This window comes from Temnothorax longispinosus, chromosome 9 (genome assembly GCF_030848805.1).
Source record: "Temnothorax longispinosus isolate EJ_2023e chromosome 9, Tlon_JGU_v1, whole genome shotgun sequence".
Lineage (NCBI taxonomy): Eukaryota > Metazoa > Arthropoda > Insecta > Hymenoptera > Formicidae > Temnothorax > Temnothorax longispinosus.
This window is the reverse complement of record NC_092366.1, coordinates 18,493,353-18,520,675: the sequence shown is the minus strand read 5'-3', so window position 1 is coordinate 18,520,675 and position 27,323 is coordinate 18,493,353. Positions and strand designations below refer to the sequence as shown.

The window sequence follows — 27,323 nt, the reverse complement described above, 5'->3', positions numbered from 1 at the left end:
CGTTCCTTGTGATTTTACGGGATATCGCTCGGTTGATCCAATGACATGCAAAGTCGACAGCTACTCGCAATATGACATTTCGTCGTTTTTTCTTTTATCTTTTCTTTTTTTATTTTTATGACAGACTGCGACGTGTTCTTTGAACGTTACAATTTACATTGCAATATTAATATTATTGTAACGTCTATTATTGGTACCGGTATTACATGTGATGTTGATAGTTGATACCTATCGAAATTATTAATAATGTTCATTTATACAACTAATGTAAATAGTATTTTGATTATTTTCTTTATTTTGGTTTATTTCCGCGATTCAGACAATTAATTTTTTTTATAATCATTGCTTATCATAACTAATCACGCTCTGCTTTTACTTTCTCTTTTTCTTTTTTCAAATAATATCGCAATATATCAATAATATATAATTATAATATAGTGAAATTATATTTAATTATTATTTATCATTCACAACAGTATTATTTACATCTGCTATATCATGCACGATTTTGTTTCAAATATTGAATATCATTACTGTTATATCAACATATTAATGTTAAGTATCACGTATGAATATGATATGAAATGGAATATTATTATATAGGCTTATGAAACATTTGCCTGAGGCTTCGAGACCAGTTCTAGAACAGGATTGGTTTCAATATGTAAATATTATTCTTTTTATTGTCAAAATTTTGCTAACGGTTGTTAAAAATAATATTTCACATTGTTACCTTAATGTTACCTTAATCGCTAGATCGAAATAGAGCAGTGTAACATAACTGATTTAAAAATTTTGAATGTTAAAAGTACAAAAAGCGATAATTGCAATAAACATAAAACAGTAATAAAAATGTATAAAAATACTATCCGCTACTAAACATGTATATATAACGTAATTATGATAAAGTAATTATAATTAAATCTGGTAAAAAGATGCCGTTCCATTTTATTTTGATGCGAAAGGAAGAATGTAATTTATTTCGCTTTAGAGGGATCATTGCTACTTTGAGAGAATAAGCGCCGACGGAATTATTTAGAATTTCGTTCGCTTTAAAATGAAAGTATCGGGGTTGTTTGCCGTATGTACACGAGAAAGAGAGAAAAACATAGCGAGAGGGAGTGAGCGTAAAGATAAACTCAATAAATGCTGCAGGCACGTAACGGATCCGTTGTACGCACGAATGTTGTGGCGGCTGAATCTTCATTACTTCCGGTCTCAGACACATTTCCACGATTCCTTCCAAGACGGAGCCGGAAGAAACAACAAGTCCGGCGTCGCGATGAAGAAATCCACGAGATTTGCCGTGTATACACAAACAGTGTGGATACGATGCAGCCCCCACAATGTAGTCTCTTTAATAGCGCCACAATCTTTATTATTTCGATGTAGAAATTGCGCGCGGCGAGCTCGTGCGAGCAACGCTTTTGAAGATGATCAAAGCCCGAAGTTGTTTTGAGATTACACAAGGACGCTCTGATATCGCGATATTTGTTACGACGAGAACAAAGAACGATTGACGATCGAGTTGCATAAAGTGATAAAGAATGTAAAAAACTTTCTCAGAAATGAATCCTAAAATTAGCCTGTATCAATACTATCAAAAAGCACGTATGATTGGGTGATGACAGAATACTCAGTTAATTTTCGAATACAAATATCAATATTTTCTGTTGCTAACAATTTTTGTTGATTTCTTATAAAAATTCAAGTGATAATAGTTTATGTAAATGATTTATTTGATTTCTTGATGCTGGAAACACATCTGTAATGATTAGCGAGGAAGTGACTTAGGATGTTCTCTTATTACGCCGTCAATCTCGATCTTGTCGCTACGGTGATCAACGTCGAAAGCAATTCTACGAACGCGGATATATATTAATTTGACAGGAACTACACGCCTCTCTCTTTCTCCTTTCCCTCCTGTCTCTATCTCTCCTTCTCTCTCTCTCTCTCCGTTGTAATTTGTTACGTGCCAGACTAAAGACATCGTATTTCCACCAGGAGCTTCATAACCGCATCTCTTCCCACCTGTTCGTTTCTAACTCCAGCTTCTCCCATGTAATTGAGTCACTGTCAATTATATCGCCGTTTAATTGGGCCAATTTCTCGAACGAGCGGGAAATTTCGGGCGTAACGCGAATTTTCGATCTCTCCTACTCTGCAGATGGTCCACGGGACAGCTACCGGCATAAGATAAACGAGCGAGAGAAGCAGCCTACCTAAGCAGGATCTTGTCTGCGGATCGCGATAACGACCCCATCCTCGTTATTCGTCGCTCCTTATTATATCTCTAGCACGCCATATGTCACTGTCGGATCAATTTCTGTATGTGCTCGCGCATATGCGAGACGTTCGGTGGAGAGAGAGAAGACTCGAATAATTCCTTGCACGCGGACGAACATGAAAAATATTATATGTTTAATTCAATTTCGTGCGCACGAGATATATTTCTGACATATTACATGACGCAAAAGTTGAACGACGTATGAGTACCGTATATCAGCGAACGCGAAATGTGCTTCACATATATCCCGGAAAAATAGAGTTTTCCCGTTGCTTTGGTAAAAATTTGGCGAAAATATGTACATATATAAGTGACATTATTAGAGAATTAAACTTTTCTGAGTAATTTAGTCTCTCACCCTCAACGCTAAATAGCTCATTACTTTTTTAATTATTTTGAGAATATTCTCAACTTGGCGTTTCTAAAGACTTACCATTTTAAATGCGAAATGTTAGAAAAAGAGAAACAATATTAGCCAGAAGTTGCAGTAGAAGAAACTGAGTATTTTTCTTCAGCAATACATTTACGTAAGAAATTTTGTAGAATATAAAATCATTTAATATTATTATGAAACATATATAATAAAATAAATATACGGTTTTAAGAGTGAAAGGGAAGTGTGATATCGCGATAAATGTAAAATTAAAAAGTGTAAATGGAATTTAATAAATAAAATAAATTTTGGGATATAGTATCACAGACCAGGTATTAAGCTTAAAATATTTCTATTTCTATAAAATCGTTATTGAAACATTAAACATTATTGCTGTGGAAATAGCAGCATTATATTCACTTTTTGATCCTCATTTTATATATAGATATATATGTTTTCGCAATATCTCTTTAGATATTTATTTATTAGATTTAAATTTCAGATTAATTAAAAATAAATAATAATATGACAAAGTAAAATATAAAGGATATAAAGAATAAAATATAAAATATATTTGTAAGAAAACTTTTGTTTTCCTCTGTTTTGTTTGCAATCAATTACGTATTGTACAATCAATTTGAAGATCGGAAGACCAAGATTGTTTGCGGAAGTGTACAATGTGCATGGAACAGATACACAGAGACGCACGGTTACAAATGCGCGAGGAACTTCATTGTCGATGGTGCACTGCGGTCGGACGATCACGTTTCGCGGCCGTGCCACGTGTTATGTGTGGCAATCTGGCATGTGCACATGCACCAAACTTCTATGCTCGGACACACTTTCCCCGCTTCCTTGTCCGCGTTTCGGGAAAACGTTCGTGTCACGCGAAAGTTCATAATAACCGCGGCGCGACGGTAATTTCATGTCCCGCAGTTACAACAAATTGTAAAAGTTCTGCGGGAGCTGTCGAATTTTCTATCACGATAGCCCTTCGCGCGAATTTTCCACGTAATTTCGTACACCCCGACGATTAACTGTCGAGTAATTCATCAGCGGGAGTTGACGGTTTTAGGCAGTAACACGCAAAGATTAATATCGGCTATAATTTCCTTAAGATTTAAATGTCATAAGTCAGCGCTGATACCGCTGATCGTTTATTTGTAATATTTTTATCGTAATTTTCTACCAGTCAGTAAAATTTGAAATTACATTTGGACAAACTCTCAAAAGTTTCGATTTCGTTCGGCCATATAAATATGTATATGCATCGTCATACGACGTTGTCTATGATGTATGCCCAGAAAAAGGATGCATGCAGAGTCGTAAAGTTCCGACGATGCATACGGCTTAAGTAATCCACGGACGTACCGCATGCAACCGCCGTTATAGCAGTCGTCAGATAAAATATGCAGCGGTCCAGATGCTATCGATCTATCTCTACCCGTATATGGTATAGATTCTACACTAGCATAGATGCATATATGCACTCGTATACGGAACAGCGTGTCAATAAAATATCACATTGTGACTGGGAAACCTCGATATACACAGAATTGATATAAATGGAGGAGCTTTTTCTCGAATATCAAGAAGCCAAATTTTTCATTTTGGATCTTCGGAATTGCGCGAGAGAGGAATAATTTTAACTGCCATTTCAACTGCCAAGCGTTTTTCATATTTTATTACAACAGTTTTTTTTTTAGGGGCAGTTACCGTGACTAAAAGCGAGCAGTTAACATTCATATTTTTGTTCTATAATTTGAAAACAATAGCTTAGTTATCTATTCAAAAGTTTCTCGAAATGAAAGCAAAAATTTCCGGTTTGTTTCGACATATCGAGATAGTTAAAAACAATTCTCTGTACATTCGTTCATTTATGCCGACATCATCGGTTATATTGAATATTGAACGCTTGTTTCACGAATATACTTTCAATTCATATTATTTCTCTGTGCACAGTTATTACTGCATTTAATGTAAAAATCGATGACACGAAACTGAATTTCAAATAATAATTGTGTAATTACATCGGCTGCACATCTTTTGTATTAAAAATATAAAATATTAATTCTATCTAATTTTGAGTACGCTCTCTTTCTTTCTCTCCGTATGAGAGAATTATTATAACGTATGATAATTAACAGCGTAAATGTCAACGTGTCATACAGTTTTCATGCGCAGTAACTTGCATCTATATACTATCAAATAAATATAATATAATTTATAATATAATAAATATAATATAATAAATATAATATAATTTTTATACACTGTAATAAATTAATTGAATATTATAAAGTATTAATTTCTTTTATATGCCTTAGAGTCGTTTCGCTACTGGATAATTAATAAATTAAAAGAACGTGTGATTTATGCTCGCAATTGAATCACAAGTTGCATGTCTCGGCTAAGATTCAGGTTACCTTATGCGCTAAAATCGACTGCTGTCGTCTAATGGATTGCGACAGAATCCGCGAGACAGCATTTTGTAATTACAGCGAAATTATCCAACTTCTAATCGTAACGCGTAATTAAGCAACGCTGACGAGCTATGCCGACAATTGAGTCAGAGCACAATCTACAAAAGAAACCTGTCACTCAGTCTCACGACATCCGATAGACGACACGGAATAAAAGTGAACTGTAGTTGTTTATTGCTTTAGAGGGAGCATGCAAAGTCCATTTAAACTACGTTGTCGCATCGCAGCATTCGTTGACACTCAACAAGATTTAGGCATCCAACCTGCCATTCCTTAATTACGTCAAACTTTGATAAACTTAATAAATATCGACGACAAAGTCGGCAAACAGAATTATCTCGAGAGTAAAGATAGCCCAGCAAAAATTGTCAAGTCTGCGTTGCAAATATCGTCAAAGATTCTTCGTAAATTTTCGTTAATTTATATCTACGAACATTTTTAACGTATGCAACATATTTTTAAATACAAATATTACGGAATTTTTCATTAACTTGAATTTAAAATTTTTACACAAACTTGAATAAAATATTTTTTTTTTTGTAATTTTTTATGGCCTATTTTAAAAATAATTTTAAAAATAGCTAACTTGGTTTTTTATTTAAAGTAGTTACATATCGTAGCGAAGCACGGGCATCAAGCTAGTATTGTATAAATTAAATTGAACGTTACGAGGAAAATTTATTTTCATTCTTATCAATCTCATTCAATAATAAATATTATAATTATTAAAAATCGAGCCACAATTTCCACCTTCCAGATTTTAATAAAGTAAATTTATAAAGAATCGATTTGTGACTCAGGAAACGCATATTTTCAGAAAATAAAATACAAAAATATCGCTTCTTCCTTCCTTTTTTCTTTTATCGAGATTGGCTGGAGACAAAAATGCTTCGAGAGAAAGGATCCGAGCTGATAATTTCCCCGGCGACAGTGAGAAAGAACGCTCGTCGATTGTTCTTTATCGGGAAACACGGGCTAGTGGTTACAACGCCGATGGTTCCTCATCCATCTTGACCGCGGCCGTGGTAGACAAAAATGACAGGAGGAAAGAGACGATAAAAGAAAGAATCGCGAAGAAGAAGGAAGTGGGGAAAAAGAATCGCAAAGAATGCGTTGCTTGGTGCACCTGTGGAGAGAGAAAAGCAAGGAGCAAGGAAATGTCCGCAAATAATTACCAAGATCATCCATCAACGGATCCCTCACTTCTTTTCCCTCTCCTTCTATCTTTCCTTCTCTCTTTCGTCTTCTTAATTTACGTCTTCCCTTTTTGTCAGTATCAGACATTTTCTCGAGGCGAGGAACCGCGATAGTCTCGGGAAAAGGACATCGAGGAGGAGAATAACGGAGACGAGTTGGGAATGACAAAACGGTGGAAGGAAATGCTTGTTAAGGCGTCGTTGTATACCGGTATCCTTGTTAAGTTGTGAAACTGATGTCGGATATTAATCACATTTGTAATTGAAACTGGAATAAAATGCGTAACAATATGCATTACCAGCCACTAACAAAAGAATGGCAAAAAGTTAGAAAAAGAATTACCAATAACAATAGGTCTGTTTATTCTGACTACATTTTCTTGAACTATCTGCATTTGAAGTAAAATGTATATTTAAATATTATATAAAGAGAGGAAAAACAAGAGAGAGAGAGAGAGAGAGAGAGGAGACAAACAAAAATAAGAAAATACAGTTTAAACAACACATAGCAAGTGTGATATTATATTTTAAATTTTATTTCATTATAATGGCGAATTTTATGGTCCTATTCGTGTTTTGCGTACAATAATTTTAAAATTTTTTACGTCAAAATTTAATAAAAATATTGAGAAATGTATATTTTATTATACAGTCATAACATATTTTAAGTTTGCCATGTTTTTTAATCATTGGATGTGGAATTTTTTATTGCAATTTATTATAAAAGGTACTTTAATAAAAAATTTATTAAAGTTCCATATGCGTATATACATTTCATATACATATATACTTTGCGTAATATTTTACTGGAGGCATATTAAAATAAAATTTTGGTCGGTAAATAAAAAACGCTTAAATAAAACCGCTCGATGAAGAACCTGAGAAAAATTTAGAAAAGAAATAGAGAGGAACGATTTTTATATTAATATAGGTAGATACGCACAACATATCTATGCGCTATATATATATATAAACGGTATACGTTTATCAGCACGAAACGTATCGACCTCGGCGCGTACAACCGAGCGAGAATCGAGCGAGAAGAGACAGGGGTGTATATGCTCACGTAAAAAGGAAAAAAAAATAGCCGGGCAAAACGACGAGTAGTCGGTAGTGAAAAGTGCAACAACAAAATGCGAGCTGCGCAAAAAGAAGCTTTAGCTATCGTACGAAAAACGTATGGCTCTATATCTGGTCGCGTCCTCCAATAAATCGAATGTATTTACCAGCACGTGCGCATAGGCGCACACCTACGTTACCCGACAATGCATATGTTGTTCGTCATATATATGTGTAGTTCACAATGCACATCGCGTTTATTCGTCGAACAACCGCGGATCTATCCACTTTCATCCGCGGTTTACACACCCACACGCTCGCCGGACAACACTCGGAAGCCCTTTTTTTTCTATCGTCCACATCTTTTCTCGATATTAAAGCGTTTAATATCGAGAGGCGAATTGCTATGAGGCCAGATTCCGCGTGGCCGATCGGTTTTACCGAGTTGGGAATTTCGTAGTAAATTCTCCCCGCGCGAGCGCAGTCGTTTCGACAAATCGAGAAGATGTTCGTCGTGATTGCCATTTGCTTTTAGTCGAACGTTATTGATCGCAATGACATCGTACACACTATGAATAAAGCGGAATCACACGAATTCCATCTTTCCGTCAAATAAACGACCACCTTACGCGAAATCTTATGAAATAATTAAATTTGAATAAGTAGCGTTTTTTATAGCAAATAAGATTAAGATATAATAAAAATATGTATAAGATGTATAAAAATATTCGAATGACTCAAAACGTTCATATAAATAAACAATTGAAAAGCACATCCGGTATTAAAAATCTGAAGAACGCGCAAGTTTGCTCGAATAATGTTTATAGATTGTGTGACAGTTTTCATTTGTGAAACCATCCGAGTAATACGCGGATAGAAATTTCTCCGGAGACTCGTTCCATGGAAATTACAAACAAAGCCGGACGAAGATGTCTTTTCGAGAATAGTTGTAATTCCATGGCGCGCTCACGAGCAAACTTTGCTGGTTGAAAAATAATAAAAGCCATGGCTCGCGATATCAGCGGGTAGTACCGGGAGAAGACACGCGACGACCGAATTTGCTCAGAAATAGCAAAACTCACCATTCCACTCGAGAGATAGTCAGCTTATGAATATTTACCGGTTCACCCATTCTTTTGAACGCGTCCGAAAATTTTGCTATTAGACAACATTTCGGAGTTTCAGACTGTAGAACGCGAAGATCGAATACAATTTCATTAAGTAGAAACGAGAGAAATATCCACACTTTCATAATTTTCATAGCCCATAATTTCCATCCCTTTTCAATCTCTTGGCGTTTAATATTATTTAATATTTATTTGAATATTAATATAAGCATTCTCTGAAAGGTGAAGATAAGAGCTTTAGGGATGCTGGATGAATACGTAATATAAGAGATTTAGATAAGCTCTATTTCACATATCCTGTTACAATTTGGACAGAAACATCTTATGGGTTAACTAATACATTTATGAATTAGTACAAACATTTAGACACATATACAAATATATATTATATAGAATACATTTTAGAAGAGAGTAACATTTATATCCAGAAGATATTTTTAGTAATATTTTTTTTATAAAATGTTTGATAAAAGGGTTAAAAGATAAAATTTTAAAAAGAGAATAATGAGTGATGATTTTAACCTCTTCAAAAAAAAAAAAAATTTCGAAATAGATTCTAGTGAGATGAAAATTTTTATCACCTATAGGATAAAAGACATTAGCGTTATACCGTGATAAGTACTTTCGCATATAATTTAATGATACCCGCGGCGTCAGGACCATCCATGGACAGTAGAGCAAGTATAATTCGCGATAATGCTCGCCTCTCAGCTGAAAATTCCAATTTGGGTAGGCGAACGTGCGGCGAGAAAAATTGGTGGCAAAAATCCGCCGCGTTCGAGATTGTTTTCGTCGTTGCGCGATCACGACGCGGATGGAATTTTAATAACTACTCGGTAGATTTCCCCGGTGTACCACTCGGCTCCTTCGCGAAGAAAAAAAGGAAACGGCCACGTCTGCGCTTTATATTCGTTTCCGGCGATTCATGCGAAGGCAATTCGCCTTGCGAAGTGAAAACTTGTTCGGCGAGAATAAATCGCGATTGAAATTTTACCATTCGAGCAGAAAAACGTTGAGAATTTACATTTTTCTAAAAATTATCCGCCACACAAAACATGGCGAACAGAATATCATTATCGAACTTTCGTTCGAGTCGTTTATTTGAAAATTAGATTATTAATTAAATCTGTTTATTCACGTACACGGAAATAAGATCAGCTGTAATTTGAATACTCAGGTTAACATATCCTCGACTTTGAAAATCGCTTGAACGGAGAGAGCAATAACAATAAATCAACAACAATCCGGGGGGTTGGTTATTATCATTCCTTCTTAGAAAAAAAGAAACTGCGCCTGCTCTCATGTATTTTATATTCGTCCTGGGCTGCTTGTGCTCCAGTTCGCGGGTGCTGCGAGTGAAAACTCGCGGCGGACGAACTTGCTATAACCGCACGATTGAAATTTTATGGCTGCGATTACCATATTTATGTTATGTAAAGTTATTCATATAGTGCTGGAGACTATAAATCGAAACTTATCGTTGTTATTACTGTGCTTCCACTCTTGGCTTTACTATTATCTCGTATAACTCGGTGCTTAATAATTTAGGTGGTTAAAAATATAATTCGTCATATTATTTTTAATTCACGTGGCGTTAACGTTAACGCAATTTCCGCGTTAATCCGGTGTAAATAAATTTCGACTATTACAGGAGCAAACCTTACGAAATATTTTTACGGGAGTAATCTAGGTCTTCTGTCTCTCCTTTCTCCAAGAAAGTTAGAATAAGTTAGAATAAATTTATATTTAATAATATAAAAATGTTTTAGCAATTTATTAATTAAGAAGATAGAAGAATAATGAAACTAAAATAAGTGTAACGTTTCATAAAAATGAGAAGATAAATAAAATACAAAATGATATTGAGATTGACATAACGAATAATTAAATCAGATTTCTTTCTATTCTAAGATATTCTTTCGTGATATTTTTACAAAACGTCTTTTTTACACTATAGTGTTATTTATTTAAAACTTTTTAATTAAAGAAAAAAAAATAAAATTTTTCACTTTTATAACGAAAGAGCAAGCGAAAGAGTCTTGTTTAGAGAATATTCAAGTCTAAGCCTTAATATCTTTTTGAGGGAGGGAGGAAGATTCATAGTTCAAAGTTTGTATTACTTTTGGCAACTTATTAAGTCAACTAGTGCAAACATGTAAAAGCAACTTATAGAGTATTAGACGATTAACGTATCTACGAGTTTTTTTTCCAAACCTCATTGTGTTAATACTTTTATTTAGAGAGAAATAATTCTGACATGTAATTTTCCGCAGCGCACGTGTAAGTAGAAAGCTCGACTTAATTAAGGGATTGCAGTCTAGTCTTCCTCGCCGCGCCCTATCATCCCCCCGGTTTCGACCGACGGCTACCAACATTATCTTATTTTCAATTAACTTCTTTTGTTGTCCGATTGCCACCGTCTGGCAGTCGGCACGCTCGAGAAAAAGAGACGCAGATGGAACAGAATGGCGGAATAAGCCGTCGTTGGACGTATCTGCAGCTGGTCCGAGGTTAATCTCACCTATTACGAACCAGAAAAAGCGAGCTAAAACAAAAAGCATATCTACTCCGTTAACGCTACTCTACTTATTTATTTCATGCTATAATATTCGTAGCGTTTTGTTCAAAGTTCGGTTTCCTAAGACGGATGTCTTAGTGATGACGAAGCCGAAAGTTGCAATACTATAATATGGACAATATCATTTATGAGAGGACATGATGCGGCATAATTCTCTAATAGTTTGCCACTCAACCACTAAACTTTAGATCCTAATAGTTTCCGGGTTCTGACCTAGCGATTTTGCTAGTTCACATCGAAAAACAGACCATTACGTAATAATAGTTATCCTAATAGTGGACGGAATTGTTTAAGCAGTAAGGGACCAGGAAATGTTATTTATAGCAAAATAAGGAGAAGCTTCCATAATCGTGATATATCAAAGAGGAATGTAGGTAAAACTAGGTGAATCAAACCAGGTATCCATTTTCGTGAGAGACAGAGAAACCTAATATCTCGATTGAAATGGTAATATTGCCACGATTGCCCTATTTTCAACGATGGATATATATTCATTGCAAGTGCAAACTAATTGTTACGTAAATGGCTTTTGTAGTAATATAATGCTACATAAGTGGTATTGCGTCAATAAGGGGATATGATTGTAAATCTATTGTTGTAACATCCGCTTATTCACCTAATATCACTTAGATCTAAGAGAATGATTGTTAATATGTAGAATATTCGCAATCTTAATGTGCAATATTAACAATAAGATTATCTAATGAATTTGAAAGGAAATTTTCGTTAACAAGGATATCGGAGTATTTATGATTTTAAAGTTAGAAATTATTGAAAAAGGATTTTTCGCGAACTAAGCTTCGAAAAAATAAATATACCGTATATTCTTTACTAAATTTCGACATTACTTTTATAGAATTTTATTAGGAATTCAGTATCCCATCTTTAAAATGATGTCCTGGTTTGATTCATCTGTCCCGTTTCTATCTTCTTGCTGCAAGCTGTGATAAACTGAATATTAACTTTTTCACTAGAAGGGTCTCGGCTTTGCTGCTATTACGTCATTAGCATGAAGAACATTGGATATCACCTAACTTCTCACTGCTCGGATTGAATGTTTCAACAAGAGAGATACCATCTTAGATTCGTCGCGACTAAATGTGACCCAGTTCGTAGCCCGGTAGCTTGCGATATGTGAAACATTAATGAATCTGAAACTCTCGGCCCCGGCCTGATACTTCAATTAACGTAATAGATCTATTATCGTCGGAAGAATCAGCCAGTGACTATACCTATCTTAATTAATATTCGAGGAGAAAATAATCTCTAATTCGCAGTATGCAATTATAAATTGTAATACTTATTGTTAGTGATCAACTTTTCAAATATATCAGATATTTTACATATGTTTGCATGGTCAAAATTGCAATATAATCCAAATAATTAACATAGCGTAGATAAGCGATTGTGAAATTTACCTAATCTGAGGAAGAAAAAATTGCGATTTCCTTCCTTTTAAGATTATCCAATTTAGCCCCTCAATTGAGCGCCTATAATCGGACAGGATACTAGCAAATGCCCTTGTACTAGCAAATACACCGTCGTTTATTTTCATTTATTTCGCAAAACAACGGAACTTTGCGACGATTTAAGTAAGGTGAACTCGATTTCCTCGGAGCGACGTTTATGGCGACAATACGAGCGTTGCAAACGAGCTTCACGGTTGTTTCAGTCGCCCCGCGGAAATCGTTCGGAATTATAGTCAGCCCGATAAAACGACACCCTGAATACTCGACTGCCTTTATTCTCTCACGAGCGCGGCATACATAAGCGACATGCGCATTGCAAAACGTACGGTTCTTACGTGCGTTTCAATTCGCAATTGCATGGAGCATGGGTCAATATTTGTAATAAAGGTTAGTTGTATCCATAAGTGGATGTATAATAGTAAAATTTGGCATTAATCGTATTTGCGTTATACAAAAATACAACAAAAAATACAATGAATCAGTGGAGAAATAATAAAAGTCATGTTATGTAGAATTACATATAACATGACTATAAATATAATAATATAATCAATCAACTCTCTCTCACAAATCACATAAATTATAATTTTAATATGAATCTAAATTTAAATATTTATAATATAAACATTAAACATGTTTAAATCCCTTTTCCTCACACGATTTTAAAGTGGCTATTTGTATAAGCTGAAGTAAATAAATTCTATTCTATAATTCTTGTATTATTATAGAGTGTTTCTTATTTGTGAATCATAATTACATTGTTTGTCTAACAATCTCTCTGCTTAATTTAATACCAAAATTATCCTTATTTTAATTGGAGAGAGAAAAATATTGAGAAACAAAACGACTGTGTAATAAAAGACAGTATATATATCCAAATTTTTATTGCGAGAGGATCATCTGTGAGACTGTCAACAAAACCTGAGCAAAGTGAAATAGCTCTGGGACATGTATACGCGCTGAGAAGTTGCACAAGTTTAAACAGGAAGCTTTTAAGCTGACGTACGTGCACACTCATACCGTTACAGTGCACGCGTGCTTCAATTTGGATGAACCTTAACTGTGTCATTCCTGTTATATGTACACATTCTCTCAACCATCCATGTATATAACCATCTGCCCTTTCGTGCTCACCATATTTGATTCCCTTTACGTTTGACCTATTGAGCGTCTAGGCAAAGCGGTATTTTCATCAGAACTCTAGTAAATAATTGTTTACGTGTCTACGTCAAATGAGATGTTCATTTCACGTGCATGCAGTAACATTTCTACACATTTTGTTAAAGCTGTACTAGAATCGAGCTGTCATGATTAAATAACAGCAATAGTGAGATTGCAATTCAAAGAACCAATAAAGAAATTTTAATTCAATGAGCTGATATTGCGTGAAATAAAATTTTATATTTAACTTTTCTTTGGAAGTATTGATTTTCTTCAAATAAGTTTTTGATAATAACTGAATGTTATACGGATATTATTATTTGATCATGTATTTAGTTGAAATATAATTATATCTATAAATATAAATATAATATATAGGTAAATATAACATATAATATTTTTATATTTTAGATAAATATATTAGATATCTTTGTACATTATTGTTTATTGTAATTTTATTAGTTACATGGCTTATATAGATGAAATTTGCTATTTATGATTTAGAATTGCGGTAAATGTCATGAAAAAAATTATTTCTATAATTAAATATATATATATTTCACTTACATATGCAAGTGCAATTAAACTTCTATACCTTATACTTCTATAACTTTTGATTCGATCCTAACTAGACTTAAAAGTTCTAATTACGATGACCAAAGAACTTGATGAAAACTGTTAACCGGCGCGTAAGTGCTGAATCAAAGGCTAAGGATCAATAAAGTTTCCTAAAGTTGCATGAAGACCAGGTCGAGCGGATATTTTCGAAAATACGGGCACGAATGGATTAATATCAAAGGTAGATTCGGGTTCGCGTGTCTCGAATTTGCTGCAAATTAGAAGGTCCGAAGTCCTGATTAGTAAACGATCGGGTTACAAGGCATATCTTGGTGTGTAGATTTTGATAATACTGCGCACGGTACAGACACCGTGGCGTATCTCTAATCATTCCGATCTTAATGGGTCGAACGATAAGCTAATGTTCAAGGGACGCTCGATTAACGGCCGATCATAATGAAGTCGCCCAACGACGTGCAGGTTCAAGACTTGACATCACTCAAGTGAATGTCGTGCCGAGTTCCGCATGGAATTCTCGTGATTCTCGCATTTAAAATTAAAAAAATAATAATCGCGATTTAATTAAATATATTTTAACTTTATCTACATGCTTTTAGATTTAATTTATGTATAAGTTCTTTATTTTCTTTGCATAATTTTCTTATACCTTTATTAGTAGAAATATGAAATATTTCTATTTACATATTAAAATTAATCATTTGTAGGATAAAACGTTTCAAAAAATAGAGTTTTTATTCAGTTTACATACATTATCCACGTAAAAGCGTATTTTTTCGGTGCGAAAAATTTTGAGCGTGAGAGGCTTGTCGCGCTCGATATAAATTTCTTTGTTAAAGTTGTACTCGGAAGTCTGTTCATAGCGCCAATAAATCAGAGTGCACGGGCATACTGAAAAGTTAAGCGCAATAAAAGTACTTCACACGGAAAGGCACTTACGATGAGATATTTAGTCATAGCGGGTCGAGTAACGTAATGTAATACTTAGTTGCATCGTGCCGCATTGCAGTAGAAAAAAATGGGTTAGCTTCGACGTCGAGTCTATCTACCAGTCGAAGATGGAGCTCACCTGCGGAACCATCAATCCCACGGTATTACATCGTCCCGTCGGGAGAATGATTACACTGTCAAACGAAGTTACACGACTTCACGCCGACGTGGAAAACAAGCGTTGTCGATACGATACAGGCTTCATTACGATCACCTGTTAACGAAGCGTCACCCGTCGACGTTATCCCACAGGCATGGCTTTATCTTCCAACTCGTATTAAAGTACGAATTCACATTAGGCTGATTGGACCTTTGAGACGTCTAACGACCCACATAAGTGAGCTTCTAAATTCTACATCGTGTAGGGATCTTACTTATAGATTTATATGGCAGTTACTTGTTAGAAGCAGAGAAGGGATCGTAATTTATTTTTATATGGCATTGTCACGCCATTCGCATAGATTTATTGTTTTAATTGACTGTTAGTGGTTGGAATTCTCTAACCACAATTATCTTTCTTCTCAAATGTTTGACGAAGTGTGAAGGAGCAGGTGAAAATAAACCGCGGAATAAAATGCAATCCGAAATGCGCACCAAATAGGCGTACGATGGGTGTATAAATACTTGTTGGGACGGGCGCGGGAATTCACGTTCGTGGAAATTGACTAAGTTTCGCGGGAAATTGCGCGGCAATTTATAGCCGCACGATTTAATAACCAGCCCGGTTGGCGACGATGTTTAAACCTCGCTGCCACCTCCCCGAATTTGTGTCACGGCGCCCTTGATCGCGCGGGGATCATTTTCTGATTTCATTTCCGTGCTTATAAATCTCGCCAGTTAAGCTCGCTCGCGTAGAAACTGAGTCGCGTATGATAATTGTCGATCGAAAATATTAATGCTTTGCATTCCCCGATCTGGAGAGATTACGAAAAATTCATTTTATTTATCAAAATATTAGACTGCGTGTAAATATGGTTAATGTTGAATAAATATTAGTAAATTTACGTATGTATTATTCGCAACAATCTTCGTCCCTAGATACTCATAAATCAGCAATACTCCTATTTAATGAGCGCCACTTTACCTTGTTAAGTAAATATGTGCGCGCCACGATCAGACGAGGATCTACCTCAAGCTTCTCCCTTGGGCACATTACTCGTTACTTACTAAAAATTTCTAGAAGCTGTTACATACGTAACAGCGTTTGCATTTTTAACGCGGTATAATTAAATAGAGTAGAGTTAATACACTGTTCGCGCAACAACAAAATAAAAGGAGCGATAGGTCAAGGAAGACTCGCTTCAGCGTGGAAAAACTCGAACTTTTACCTACAAAGTTCCGGTAGCTTATAATTATGCCGGCGCCGGCGCCGGTGCCGTGACTGAAACAGTATCGCCGAATTCCCTTCGCGAAAACGAGTCTTCCAATCTCCGTCCAGTTTAAGAAAGTTCTAGCGTAGCTCCGGGCGGACACCTCACACGATTATCCCTTTGAGCCAACTTCGGCCGAAGCAGAACCATTTAATCAAGTTGACAACTTTCGTAATCACGCCTGTAATACGGCCAAGCCATGTACAGGAACGAAGTTAGACGCTCCCCCCATTGAATAAAGATACCGCGAAGAGAGCGGAAAAAAAAAAGATTTGGTCGTAATTAAAATTTGTTCCATCATTACGATAATAAGTCCAACCGAAAGTTACGTTATAACTGCACGATTAAATGTTAAGGTTTTTACGATTGCAGGTGTATTGTATTTGTCAGATCAGAAAAGATTAAATATTTTTATCTTGCATTGCACGTCGAAATAAATTAGTTTATTTGCATGTTACAATTTGAATTCGATCGATTTATACTGGATTCTTTTTTTCATTTTGTAAATAATTAATATCTAAATAATTGCAATTTCGACTATTAGTTCTAAATGGAAATGTCGATTTTAGATGGAAATGTGGAATAAGTGTTAATAATGTAGAATAAGTGTTAATTAAAAATTAAATAATACAATTATCTAATAATGAACTTAACTAAAAAGAGATCTTCTCGGCATTTTTTATTAATATGTGCTACATATCGAATATAATTGGGAGCAAGCAAATAAATTAGTTTATTTTCTTATTCAACTTCGTACATAATATAAAAAAGATGTACACAATTCTTTCTTCTGTATATATGTGTGAAATTATATAAAGTATTGTAGTAATGAAATGCTAAAAACTTTAAGTGGTAAAATTCATATCGTGATTTCTAGGGATCATAAATATTATAATTATATTAAGAGTAATACACACAATATCAATATACGTTGATTAAAATACAGTAAAAAAAAGAAGATAGAAAAAAAGAATTTTGTTCTATCATTTCTCACTTCTTTCACAGACATATCACCATCAATCATCCGATCACGGAAATCTCCTTTGACGGATCAAAAAATTCACATTTGATAGAAATGCTGCAGCACGTTCGCGACAAAATGAATATATAATGAACTCTCAATGAAATAATGGAACTCGTATTTGTTTGAAAACTTTCTGTCGCTCTTCGCGGCAAACGTCCGGAAAGCTAATAATATCGATTGTCCGCGATAAATAAATTAGAAGCTGTCGAAGGATATTATGGCATAGAAAAAGATTCGATATCGAACAGTAGTTATTTAATTGCAAACAACTGACCTGAATAATGACTTTTTGTGAAGTAAATTTTTTCTACTTTCGGAAAGACTATTCTTGTCTCTTCGACTAGAGATCAGAAGAGTTAAAACTTAACTCCATAATAAAACAGTATCCTTGAATAATGGACCATTCGTAAGAATTACACCACGTTAAATTAAATATTACTTCTCGAAGTTATAGTGCATTCCAAATTCGTAAAAACGAGTAATGGTATTACGTTCTCGATCAAATCTGCAACTGTATTTCAACGTCGCGTTTCTTTCTCAATCAGGGCCGGGAAATGGGCGATAACGGCTGGTAATATTAGACAGTAATATTCATCAGGTGCGGCGAGAACGGCGAATGCACGCCTCTGCCCTACGCGAGAGCCTGTAATGGGCCGCAGTAAACGTATTTAGTTTCCGGCCTCCTCCAGTTATTCTCCGGCTGGAGGCTAAAGTACTTTGCAGTCGGGGACGGTTGTTATACACCGCAATCTCTGCAACTCGTTAAAACAATTTTCACATGCTACGAGATTCTCCATAATTTCGCGCGGATAATGACGAAAAAAAAGGGAGATACGGTAACGGCCCTGACAATCTCGTTCAACACGCAGCGAATCTTTTCATCTTTTTCTTTTGCGTCGCAGTTAAAACCAATTAATAATAATGACTGTCCTACTGTCCAGGCTGTTAAACGTAACTAATGTGCTTAATTACGTTTTGATCCGACTTGCGATTGTACAATACAGAATAAAAATAATGAAGTCATACTTTCGAAAACGTGTCTCTTATATTTTTTTAGTTCTGTTATTTATTAATCTTTATATGTAGCTAATCATCTATGCAGTCGCATATGTAATGCTTTGAAAGAAGGTCAGATGAAATTTTCATTTACAAAATACAATATTTAAGCGATAATTAAAGTTTTTTCGCAAAAAGGTCTTTAATTCACTCACTGCTAAATTCTTTTTGGGAAAATTTGATATTATATATTTACAAAATGTTTTATATTTATTTTATTAATTCTCTGCGTCGAAACTTATATCTAATTTGTATTGGAAAAATGCAGCTTAAGACATATTGTCCAAATATCTCACGTAAATTTTTAATTTGACGTTTAATAATATTAACTATCAATGAGGGCTAAAACTAGAAGTACACAACAATGATTAGAATGTCTTCAATTCGATCCCACTAGCGTGGAAACCCTTTCCAGAGTCCTGACTGGCCGGTAAATTTCGTTGCGCCATCGGCAACATTTCGAGGAAACGAGATGCCGGCGGTGCACAGGAATTGGATGGAAACTACGGGCAAGAGGTGGGGATATATATCGTAAACTCCGTGACAAGTCTCGGAATCGGTTTGCAAACTTTCGCCATATCCCGTGCGTGAAGGATCGTGGGCCCAAAGATTTACCACGTATTCCTTAATGGAACCCGACGACAAGGCTGCCTATATAGGAACAAATCCGCGAATTCGAGCGGCTAGACTGCGGTATCGAAGCTTGGTGAAACTCGAAGCACCGCGACATTGCGTTCAGCTGTTATATCGTCGAGAACTCTGCGAAACACTCGCCTAACATCTCAAGCAACATTACAGCAGTATATATACGTCTGTATTTCGTGCCTCTTTGAGCGCGCAATTTACTATTAAATTCGAAATGCACAATGTGGTGAGGCTAAATGTTCTTTGCTCTTTGTAACACAGATTTTATATGAATGTGCGCACATCGATCGTATCAATGTGTTTATCGTTAAATAAATTTCGTATTTATAGTACAAAGAACGGTTTTGCTCAAGTATCTAAAAACTTAGCTAGATACAGATCTAAAAAATCTATTTTGTTGGACCATCAAAATAATTATGTAGGACACTTAAACTGATTGCTAAAATGTAAAAACTTTTTACAGCATTATCATTATATTTCAGCGACCTATCATAATTATTTTGATGGTGCAACAAAATTATTTTCAGATCTGTATCTAGCTAAATTTGTAGATACTTCAGCAAAACTGTGTATTTGTAGAGCATATATTTTTAACAATAGATTTATGATATAAAATTTTTATTTCTCCATGTAGACTTTTTTGCGGTTTTTTAAAAATAAAATTATGAGTATATTAAGAAATCTTTTCGAATAAATACGGTAAATTTATGATGCTACTTACCTATACTTAAAAAAATAAGGATTTTGTATTTCTAGGTACTTTTTTTCTGTATTTTTAACGGATAAAAAGCAGCAGATAATAGTAGTCGATAAATAATAACTATATAAAGGCAAAAATATATTGCTTGAATGCATTGTGCAAACTTTAATAATTCTTCAGAAAAAATACATTGTTCATTGCATTGTGATATTGTGATTTGATTACGGTGTGCTTTATATTAATTAAAATGTGTAAACAAAGCAAAGATTTCACGTTAATGTAATATGTTATGTGGATTCTCGTATGAAGTACACGTATTTTTACATCATCTGCAAGATTTATACATCAGCCTGTTATTAATGTTATGTTACGATGATGTTTTCAAACATCTCAAATAGTCGCAATCATTGCATATAGCACGCATTCAGAACTTTAATATGAATTTTTATTAGGACCGCGTCAGGGAATCGGTCGAGTTTAATAGAAAGATTTAAAGTTTAAGACGAGTAAAGTTGCAGACTTTTCCGATTTTAGTCAAAGTCAACGTCAACTTCGTTATAGACCTTTATATGTTTATTTAATCGAATATTATGAAACCGTTAAACTGTAATTTATATCCTCTAACTTCATATTTTATGCACAATAATTAACTTGCAGAAATCGTGAAAACTAATTAATGAACATGCTTGTATTCTGTGTATCTTTATATTGTAATATATGATATCGGCTAATAATAATTAATGCTACTTTCATAATTAAAATAGCAAGTTCTTGGGGCATTTTTTTCATTTTGATTTAAAATCAAATAAAAAATGATAACGACGATATTTTTATCTTTGTTACGAATCAACTCTTTGTGGGAAATCAAAGGGAGAGTTAATTTTGCATATGTGGTGCTTGTTCACGGAGCGACAGTAATCAATGAAGTAACGAATGAATTATGCAATCAGCAGGTGGGTCCTATCGCACTGCATTGATGCTAACGCGGTTAGCCATCGCGGTTGTTAATTCGATAAACTGCACCGCCGAACCCTCCCCGAACTTTGGCGAACGAGCGAGTTCCCTTTGACGCAACTTATTCTGTATCTCCGCTGGTTTATGCCCCGAGGTCGCGCAACGCTTGTCCGGGATTCTCATGTTCGCGGTCAAAACCAAATAGCGCAGTTTTGGCACGGCGCAGTTTCGTCGGCATGCGGAGATGCAGTTTGCTCCCGCAGTTGCGCGGAGGGTGCCTTATTTATTGCCTTAGTTTCTGTCGACAATCTGACGGGTCGGGGTACAAGACCCCTTCTTCCGACTTTATCAGAGTTGCTGCGGCCCGAGTTCCCCGGCGTATTTCGCGGTACGCTCTGCGGTCGGAAGAATGCACACTGCACCTGGGATGTGCATCCTCGGAGTCCTCGGAGACAGGATGACTCGTGTCGCACGAAAATTGTATCGTTCCTGGCGACGCATACGTAATCGTTCTGCATCTTACGACTTACGTTATACGTGTTTCACAATAGTCACGTTCAACGCTTTGTGGAATCGCACGTGCACGCACGTACAACGGAGAGAATTTACCACGCGCTTGGTGTGTAATAACAATAACGTTTCCGGGAGTGATAGATTTTCGATTCATAATCATCGTAGGACAAAAGCTGACTGTTCAGTTTTAAGAAGATTTACCAAATTTACGACCCGTTAATCTATAGGTATGGGTATAGATTACTGTTATACATGCCGGAATAGAAAACTTGCCGACATGAGGATGGGCCGATCGCGCCGTTTAATCCCGTCGAAATTAAATCGCTTGATTTATCTGAGTACCTACTTTCCCTCGCGTTGCGGTCGGTATAGCGCGATAGACATACTTTGCGCAACTATGCTGCGCATAGTTCATAAACATCATGCAGCTTTTGTCTTTACCGAATTCCGTCGTGCACGCTGGATTAATTGCAGTTAATTAATTTTGTTCCAAAACAAAGGAGATAAAAGAGCTAGTGAACCAAACTGGATGTATAATACGTGCTAGATATACATATATTATAAATTAAATGATGTGACAAACGTCAATCTGAAATAAGGTAATCTTTAGTGCGATCATGAAAAATGATTATCTAAATCTTTAATTGTAGGTACCCTCTTTTCTTGAATTAAACGAAATTAAAATTACGTGAAAATAATTTTATACAAAACTTTATTTTATTCCGAATGAAGTTACTTAAATCTGCTTTAAAAATGATATTACTTGTTCTTCTCTATAAATTATAAATTCTCAATTTATTACTTTGTTACCTTTATAAAATAGAATTCTAATCTTAATAATAATTAATATTATTATTTAAAGCTAGTAATATTTCATTGCAACGCAAAAAATTAAAACAAGTACATTTAATTAAAATAAACGACCAATTAATATAATATATCTGGTCCGGAGCGCCGAAATAATCAACTGTGTTATTTTGCTAACTACAGAAAGGCCAGGAACGGCTAAGCTGGGGTCATATCGAAAATGCAATTTGCCGCGACTAGACGTCAATTAGCTTTTCTCGCAGGAAATCTCGTTAACAATCCTCTGCGCCGTGTGGTCCAATATGATTAATGCGGTCGACTCGTTAAGCAGGCTTGGTGGCCATATTCGTGCAGTCTATACTATATACTCGTTAGTCTAAGTTTTTACCCCTTTATACCTTCGCGCAAAAACAGATATATCCAGACGAAGTTTCACAATGCTCAATTTTATTTATTAACACTCGATTGAATTTGTAATTAAAAAAGAATATTACTTATCGTATAATTTTCTATTGTCGACATTGTACTTGATAATTAAGCTTGAAATTAAATTTCTATTAAAAGCGAGCGTGCTCAATACTACAAATGCTTGCAAAGAAAACCAATTCAAATAGAATTGCGCGTTTTGTATAAAACTCATGCACTGTAATATTCCTTGTGCACCATTTATCTCTAAAACGGTAATGTCTGAATTTAAAGCTAATACGTATTCTTCGATAATCTATGGTTAAGAAAAAAGTCCAATTTCTTCATATGTATATGCTGCCATTCACATGTTCAATGCACGACGCAGTTAACCCATATCGTCTTCTTTCGTTTCGCGTCATCGCTAAGATTACCATTTCGTATTCTGCAATGGCCATTTGCCAATTCTCGAACCCAACCTGGCCGCGATAATAGAGCACAGCGACGCGATTGACCCCGTGACCCGACACATGCATCCGCATCGCTCCACTGACTAAATTCCTCGCTATCGAGCCATTGTAAAAAATGTCGAGGAAAATTTTCCGAGGGTGAAAGATAATTAATAACTCGCTGCAGGCTATTAAGAAAAGCCTGCTATTAATTAGACTAATTAGGCCATCATTTTCTGAAAAAGTAAGAGAACAATGCAACTTGCATTTACATTAGCAGTTAATTTAACCACAAACGCGCGAGTGATTTTCTAGCAAATAGAAATTACGATGCATCCTTGAGAGACTGAAAGTTCAAATATTTATATCCGCCGGCCAACAGGTACATACCGCCAACTTCGCCGGTGGAAGTTGGCATCGCGAGCGAGAGATGAGGATCGTGATCTACGTGGTTGTCTTATCAGCCGGATTTGCGGATGTTTGTTGCGCAAAGATAAATTCACTCGCAAGTTAGACGCTGTTTTCGCGAAAGTTAAGAATGTTTCATCTGACCCTTAACCCTTCGACGGAAATACTGACGAACTTTTCGCGAAGATAATTAGAGATATTTTATCAATCGCTGCGAGATCATCTTCTTCTATGAAATATCTGGGAAACAGTGTAAAATTTCTAATTTTAAGCCGTTTTAAATAAAAATTTTCGAGTTAATGTGAGTGTATTCGTCGAATGTAGCTTTTTTGCATAACAAATCGGATAAATAGACAACTACGAGTATATGCATAAAGATTATGTTGTAGCATGTCCTGAATATCGAAACCAGAAATTTCGTGCAGTTTTTGGAAATTAGCTCACATTGAAGTAAAGTGATCCACGGCGAATTCCTTCTATCTAATTCTACAGACTCAAATCGAGTTGGGACCAACGTTAAAAGAACTTCAAGAATAAGATCAACGTCCCGCTTATTCTCAGTGCAAAGAGCATCCATAAAAGTCGGTTGCGGCCGGCTCCTGGGAGTGAAAAAAATCTCGTTTGCGTGACTTAAAACGCGACGGTGCAAAGTGAGTTGCAGTGCTGAAAGTGCGCTGTCAAGATAAATGAGTCGTAAAAAAAGATGTTTACCGCGGCGGCGCGTTCCGCGTTCGTTTATTATTCGTCGCCCCCGAACAACAGCGCATAAGGTCGCGAAATAAAGATAAATGTAAATTAAAAAAATGCGAAGCTCTCCTTCTAACTAAAGTACGTTATTTTTCTACCTTCTCTTTAATTTTCGTCGCTGCGTAATATCACAATGAATATTGCTAGCGATATTGCAAGTGAGCGTATCACACAGATATATTATCTATTATTTGTTACACAAAGGGAAAGATATTATTTTTGCAACAATGTTGCCTAAATAAAAATTTTATGTGGAGTATCATTAATGCTTAAGGAAAGTTTATTTAAAAGCATTTATCACACTTTATATGAAGAGAGTCCAGTAAGAAAGCATAATTAGTATCTCAAAAACGAGATTTATCTTAATGCATTTATAAATATTTAAATATGACCGCGTCAGCTGAATGTCGAAATATACTGCCATGCAGCAAATATTGCGTAAACTAGAAAATAAAAAAATTTCACTTCCATGCCCTTATCTATACTTATTGCACTCTGAATCTTTCTCGGATTCATGTTAAGAAGTTATATTTCTAGCTAATATATCCGTGCCAGGAAATCTGTCTGCTGCATAATACGACGCGAAAATTGTAGCGCGCAATAGTAGGAATAATTTCAGAGCATTTGCATTATATAAGACATCTTTAAAATATACTTATAGTTTACTTATTATGCAGTTTTTCTGTGATTTATGACGCAACACATTTAATTAGATAGTGAAAATAGACTATACTCTTTTCTATTTTTTATTTCTCACATTCAGTTGTATTATACGTTAATTTAATTACGCTTGTGTTCTAATATGTATAATCATAAATATAGACAAAAAAGTTTTCTTCTGCGCGATGAATTTTTTAAAATCATAAATAGTAAATATAATTTAAATTAAATATTCGGTTCAATGTTTGACGTGAATATTCCCTCGACGTAATGCTTGCACTATGCAGTTGCTAATTTGAAGTTAGAATTTTACTACTCATGGTTTCATTAAAAATCTCATTACGAAAAAAATGCATCGCTATTTAAAGGCTCCTATTAATAATTTGAATATCCAATATTTGTTGTAACGTTATGGTTTAATGTCTGTTACAGAGTTTACGCAATATGACGAATACGACGGATGCTTGCGAGACTCGCGATCCGTGTCAGCACGGTGGCATTTGCATTTCTACGGACAGCGGACCGATCTGCGAGTGTCGCACCGGCGATTATGAAGGCGCATACTGCGAGAAAGGTTAGTAAAATTAACTTTTAATTAATAGTCTGAATTTCGAAACTAATTGTAATAAAAGAATAGCTTTATATTATTAACTTTATTTTATGTTAAAAATTAATTTATACTTTGCTAAAAGAACTTTTGATGGTTAAGTTTAAATTTTCTAATTTTAAAAAATACAATATACGTGTATGTTGCCATGTTGATGCTTAACATTTAGAAATAATTAATTTAACAATATTCAGACTATAGGTGAATATATGAATTAAACTACTACTTTTTCGTACACGTTTGCGAGTCATACTTTTTATGATTAAAAGAGCATCTGTGTATATTTAAACTTAAAAATGTTTGAACAATACGAGAAAAGAGAAGTAAACTTTTCCTATGTTATCCTTACGTATAAAAACAAAGCATAAAATCGTTGGTAAAAATGCAAAGTAGAAACAAGCACACATTTCCATGAATTTATTTGTGTGGGTTGAGCATAATATAACTGAACGGAGATACAAATGATTTGGTTTCGTTCCAAACTATTTCATATGTATACACAGCTTCAATCAAAGACAGAGTCTAACAAATAAATCTTGATAAATCAAATAATTAAGTACTATTTACAGATTAGAAGATTGAGAATAATATTCAAGACGCTTTAGTAAAACAAAGTTTAATAAAACAAATTTAAAAAATACCTTAATAATTATAATTTATAAATGATGAGAATTAAATTATCTTCATCAATTTTAAACTGTCGAAATGTTTGGTCGGCCACAAATTATTAAAGGCGCTCCATATCTTTCGCCAAGGCTGCAATTATTTATTTCACTTTTGGTATTTATCCATCAAACAAATTGATTTTGTGTGGTTTTGATATTACTTTCAGCAATTATACATTTCATTAATTTACTACCTATCCGCAACATTCTTTCAATTTTTGTGTTCTCGAATTTAAACCAGTAATTTATTAACGTCGCAGAACGTGTTCCACTAAATTCAATATTAATCATTCACTCAAGGTTTGTGACAACGGAAAATATTTCCTTCGAATATTTATTTCTTCATATTTTACGTTCTGTCACGGAGCAAACGCGGTTACTTTGGCCATTGCCGTTTTTATCCTCTTTTCTCATATTCCGCTCGATCGATCGTTGCCTTTAACAATAAACTGCTTGGACGCAACTATACGGGCGTGCATCTCTCGTTAATTCCTACGCGTACTTATTTGCGAGAGAACGCGCGTCACTTAATGAGGCGTAATTGTCGACAGCTGCAGAAGGGAGATAGTGTTCTAGAATGATTTTTCCTTCTCGTAAGCCATTGGCAATTAGAGAAGCCGAGCAAGTCGGGGTCGTTCCAAGACGTTTCACCGATAATTACAATCAGACTTCTTCCCCGTTAATGAGGTGCGCGCACAAGGAGTCATTAACGGAGACGGTTCGGAAATCGCGAATGTGCAGAATGGCAAAATATATGAAAGTTTATGCATTTGTTCCTGTCACTCGAAGTGGCTAAAAGAAAACTCGGTCGTTAGAAAAAAAAAGTTCGAGGTCAGTTTTAATAATTTACGGAGAATTTTCAAGCGTCTGCATTATAGAGATGTATTGGAATCTAAATCGGAAGGATTCATTTCAGCATAAATTCTCGTGACGTTATTGCAATGAATTACATATAATATATAATTCATTGCAATGATATACAGCAAACATTAATTTCAATCGATTGCAAATATT

General features: G+C 35.0%; 1 protein-coding gene and 1 long non-coding RNA gene across 5 annotated transcripts in view; one reads left to right on the top strand and one right to left on the bottom strand.

The window, feature by feature from the left end:
• Nrx-1 (neurexin 1) overlaps positions 1-27,323 on the top strand; it is a 206,860-nt gene that overhangs the window by 58,742 nt on the left and 120,795 nt on the right. For 3 of the 4 annotated variants that reach the window (XM_071787881.1, XM_071787880.1, XM_071787879.1), the window contains exon 3: positions 25,470-25,611. In XM_071787881.1, the coding sequence (XP_071643982.1) occupies positions 25,470-25,611 (142 nt within the window). Of the gene's footprint in view, positions 1-21,332; positions 21,668-25,469; positions 25,612-27,323 lie in introns of those variants that run through there. The other variant, XM_071787882.1, reaches the window with a different exon arrangement.
• LOC139818877 (uncharacterized) overlaps positions 1-27,323 on the bottom strand; it is an 85,863-nt gene that overhangs the window by 53,248 nt on the left and 5,292 nt on the right. The gene's annotated exons all lie outside the window — the stretch shown is intronic.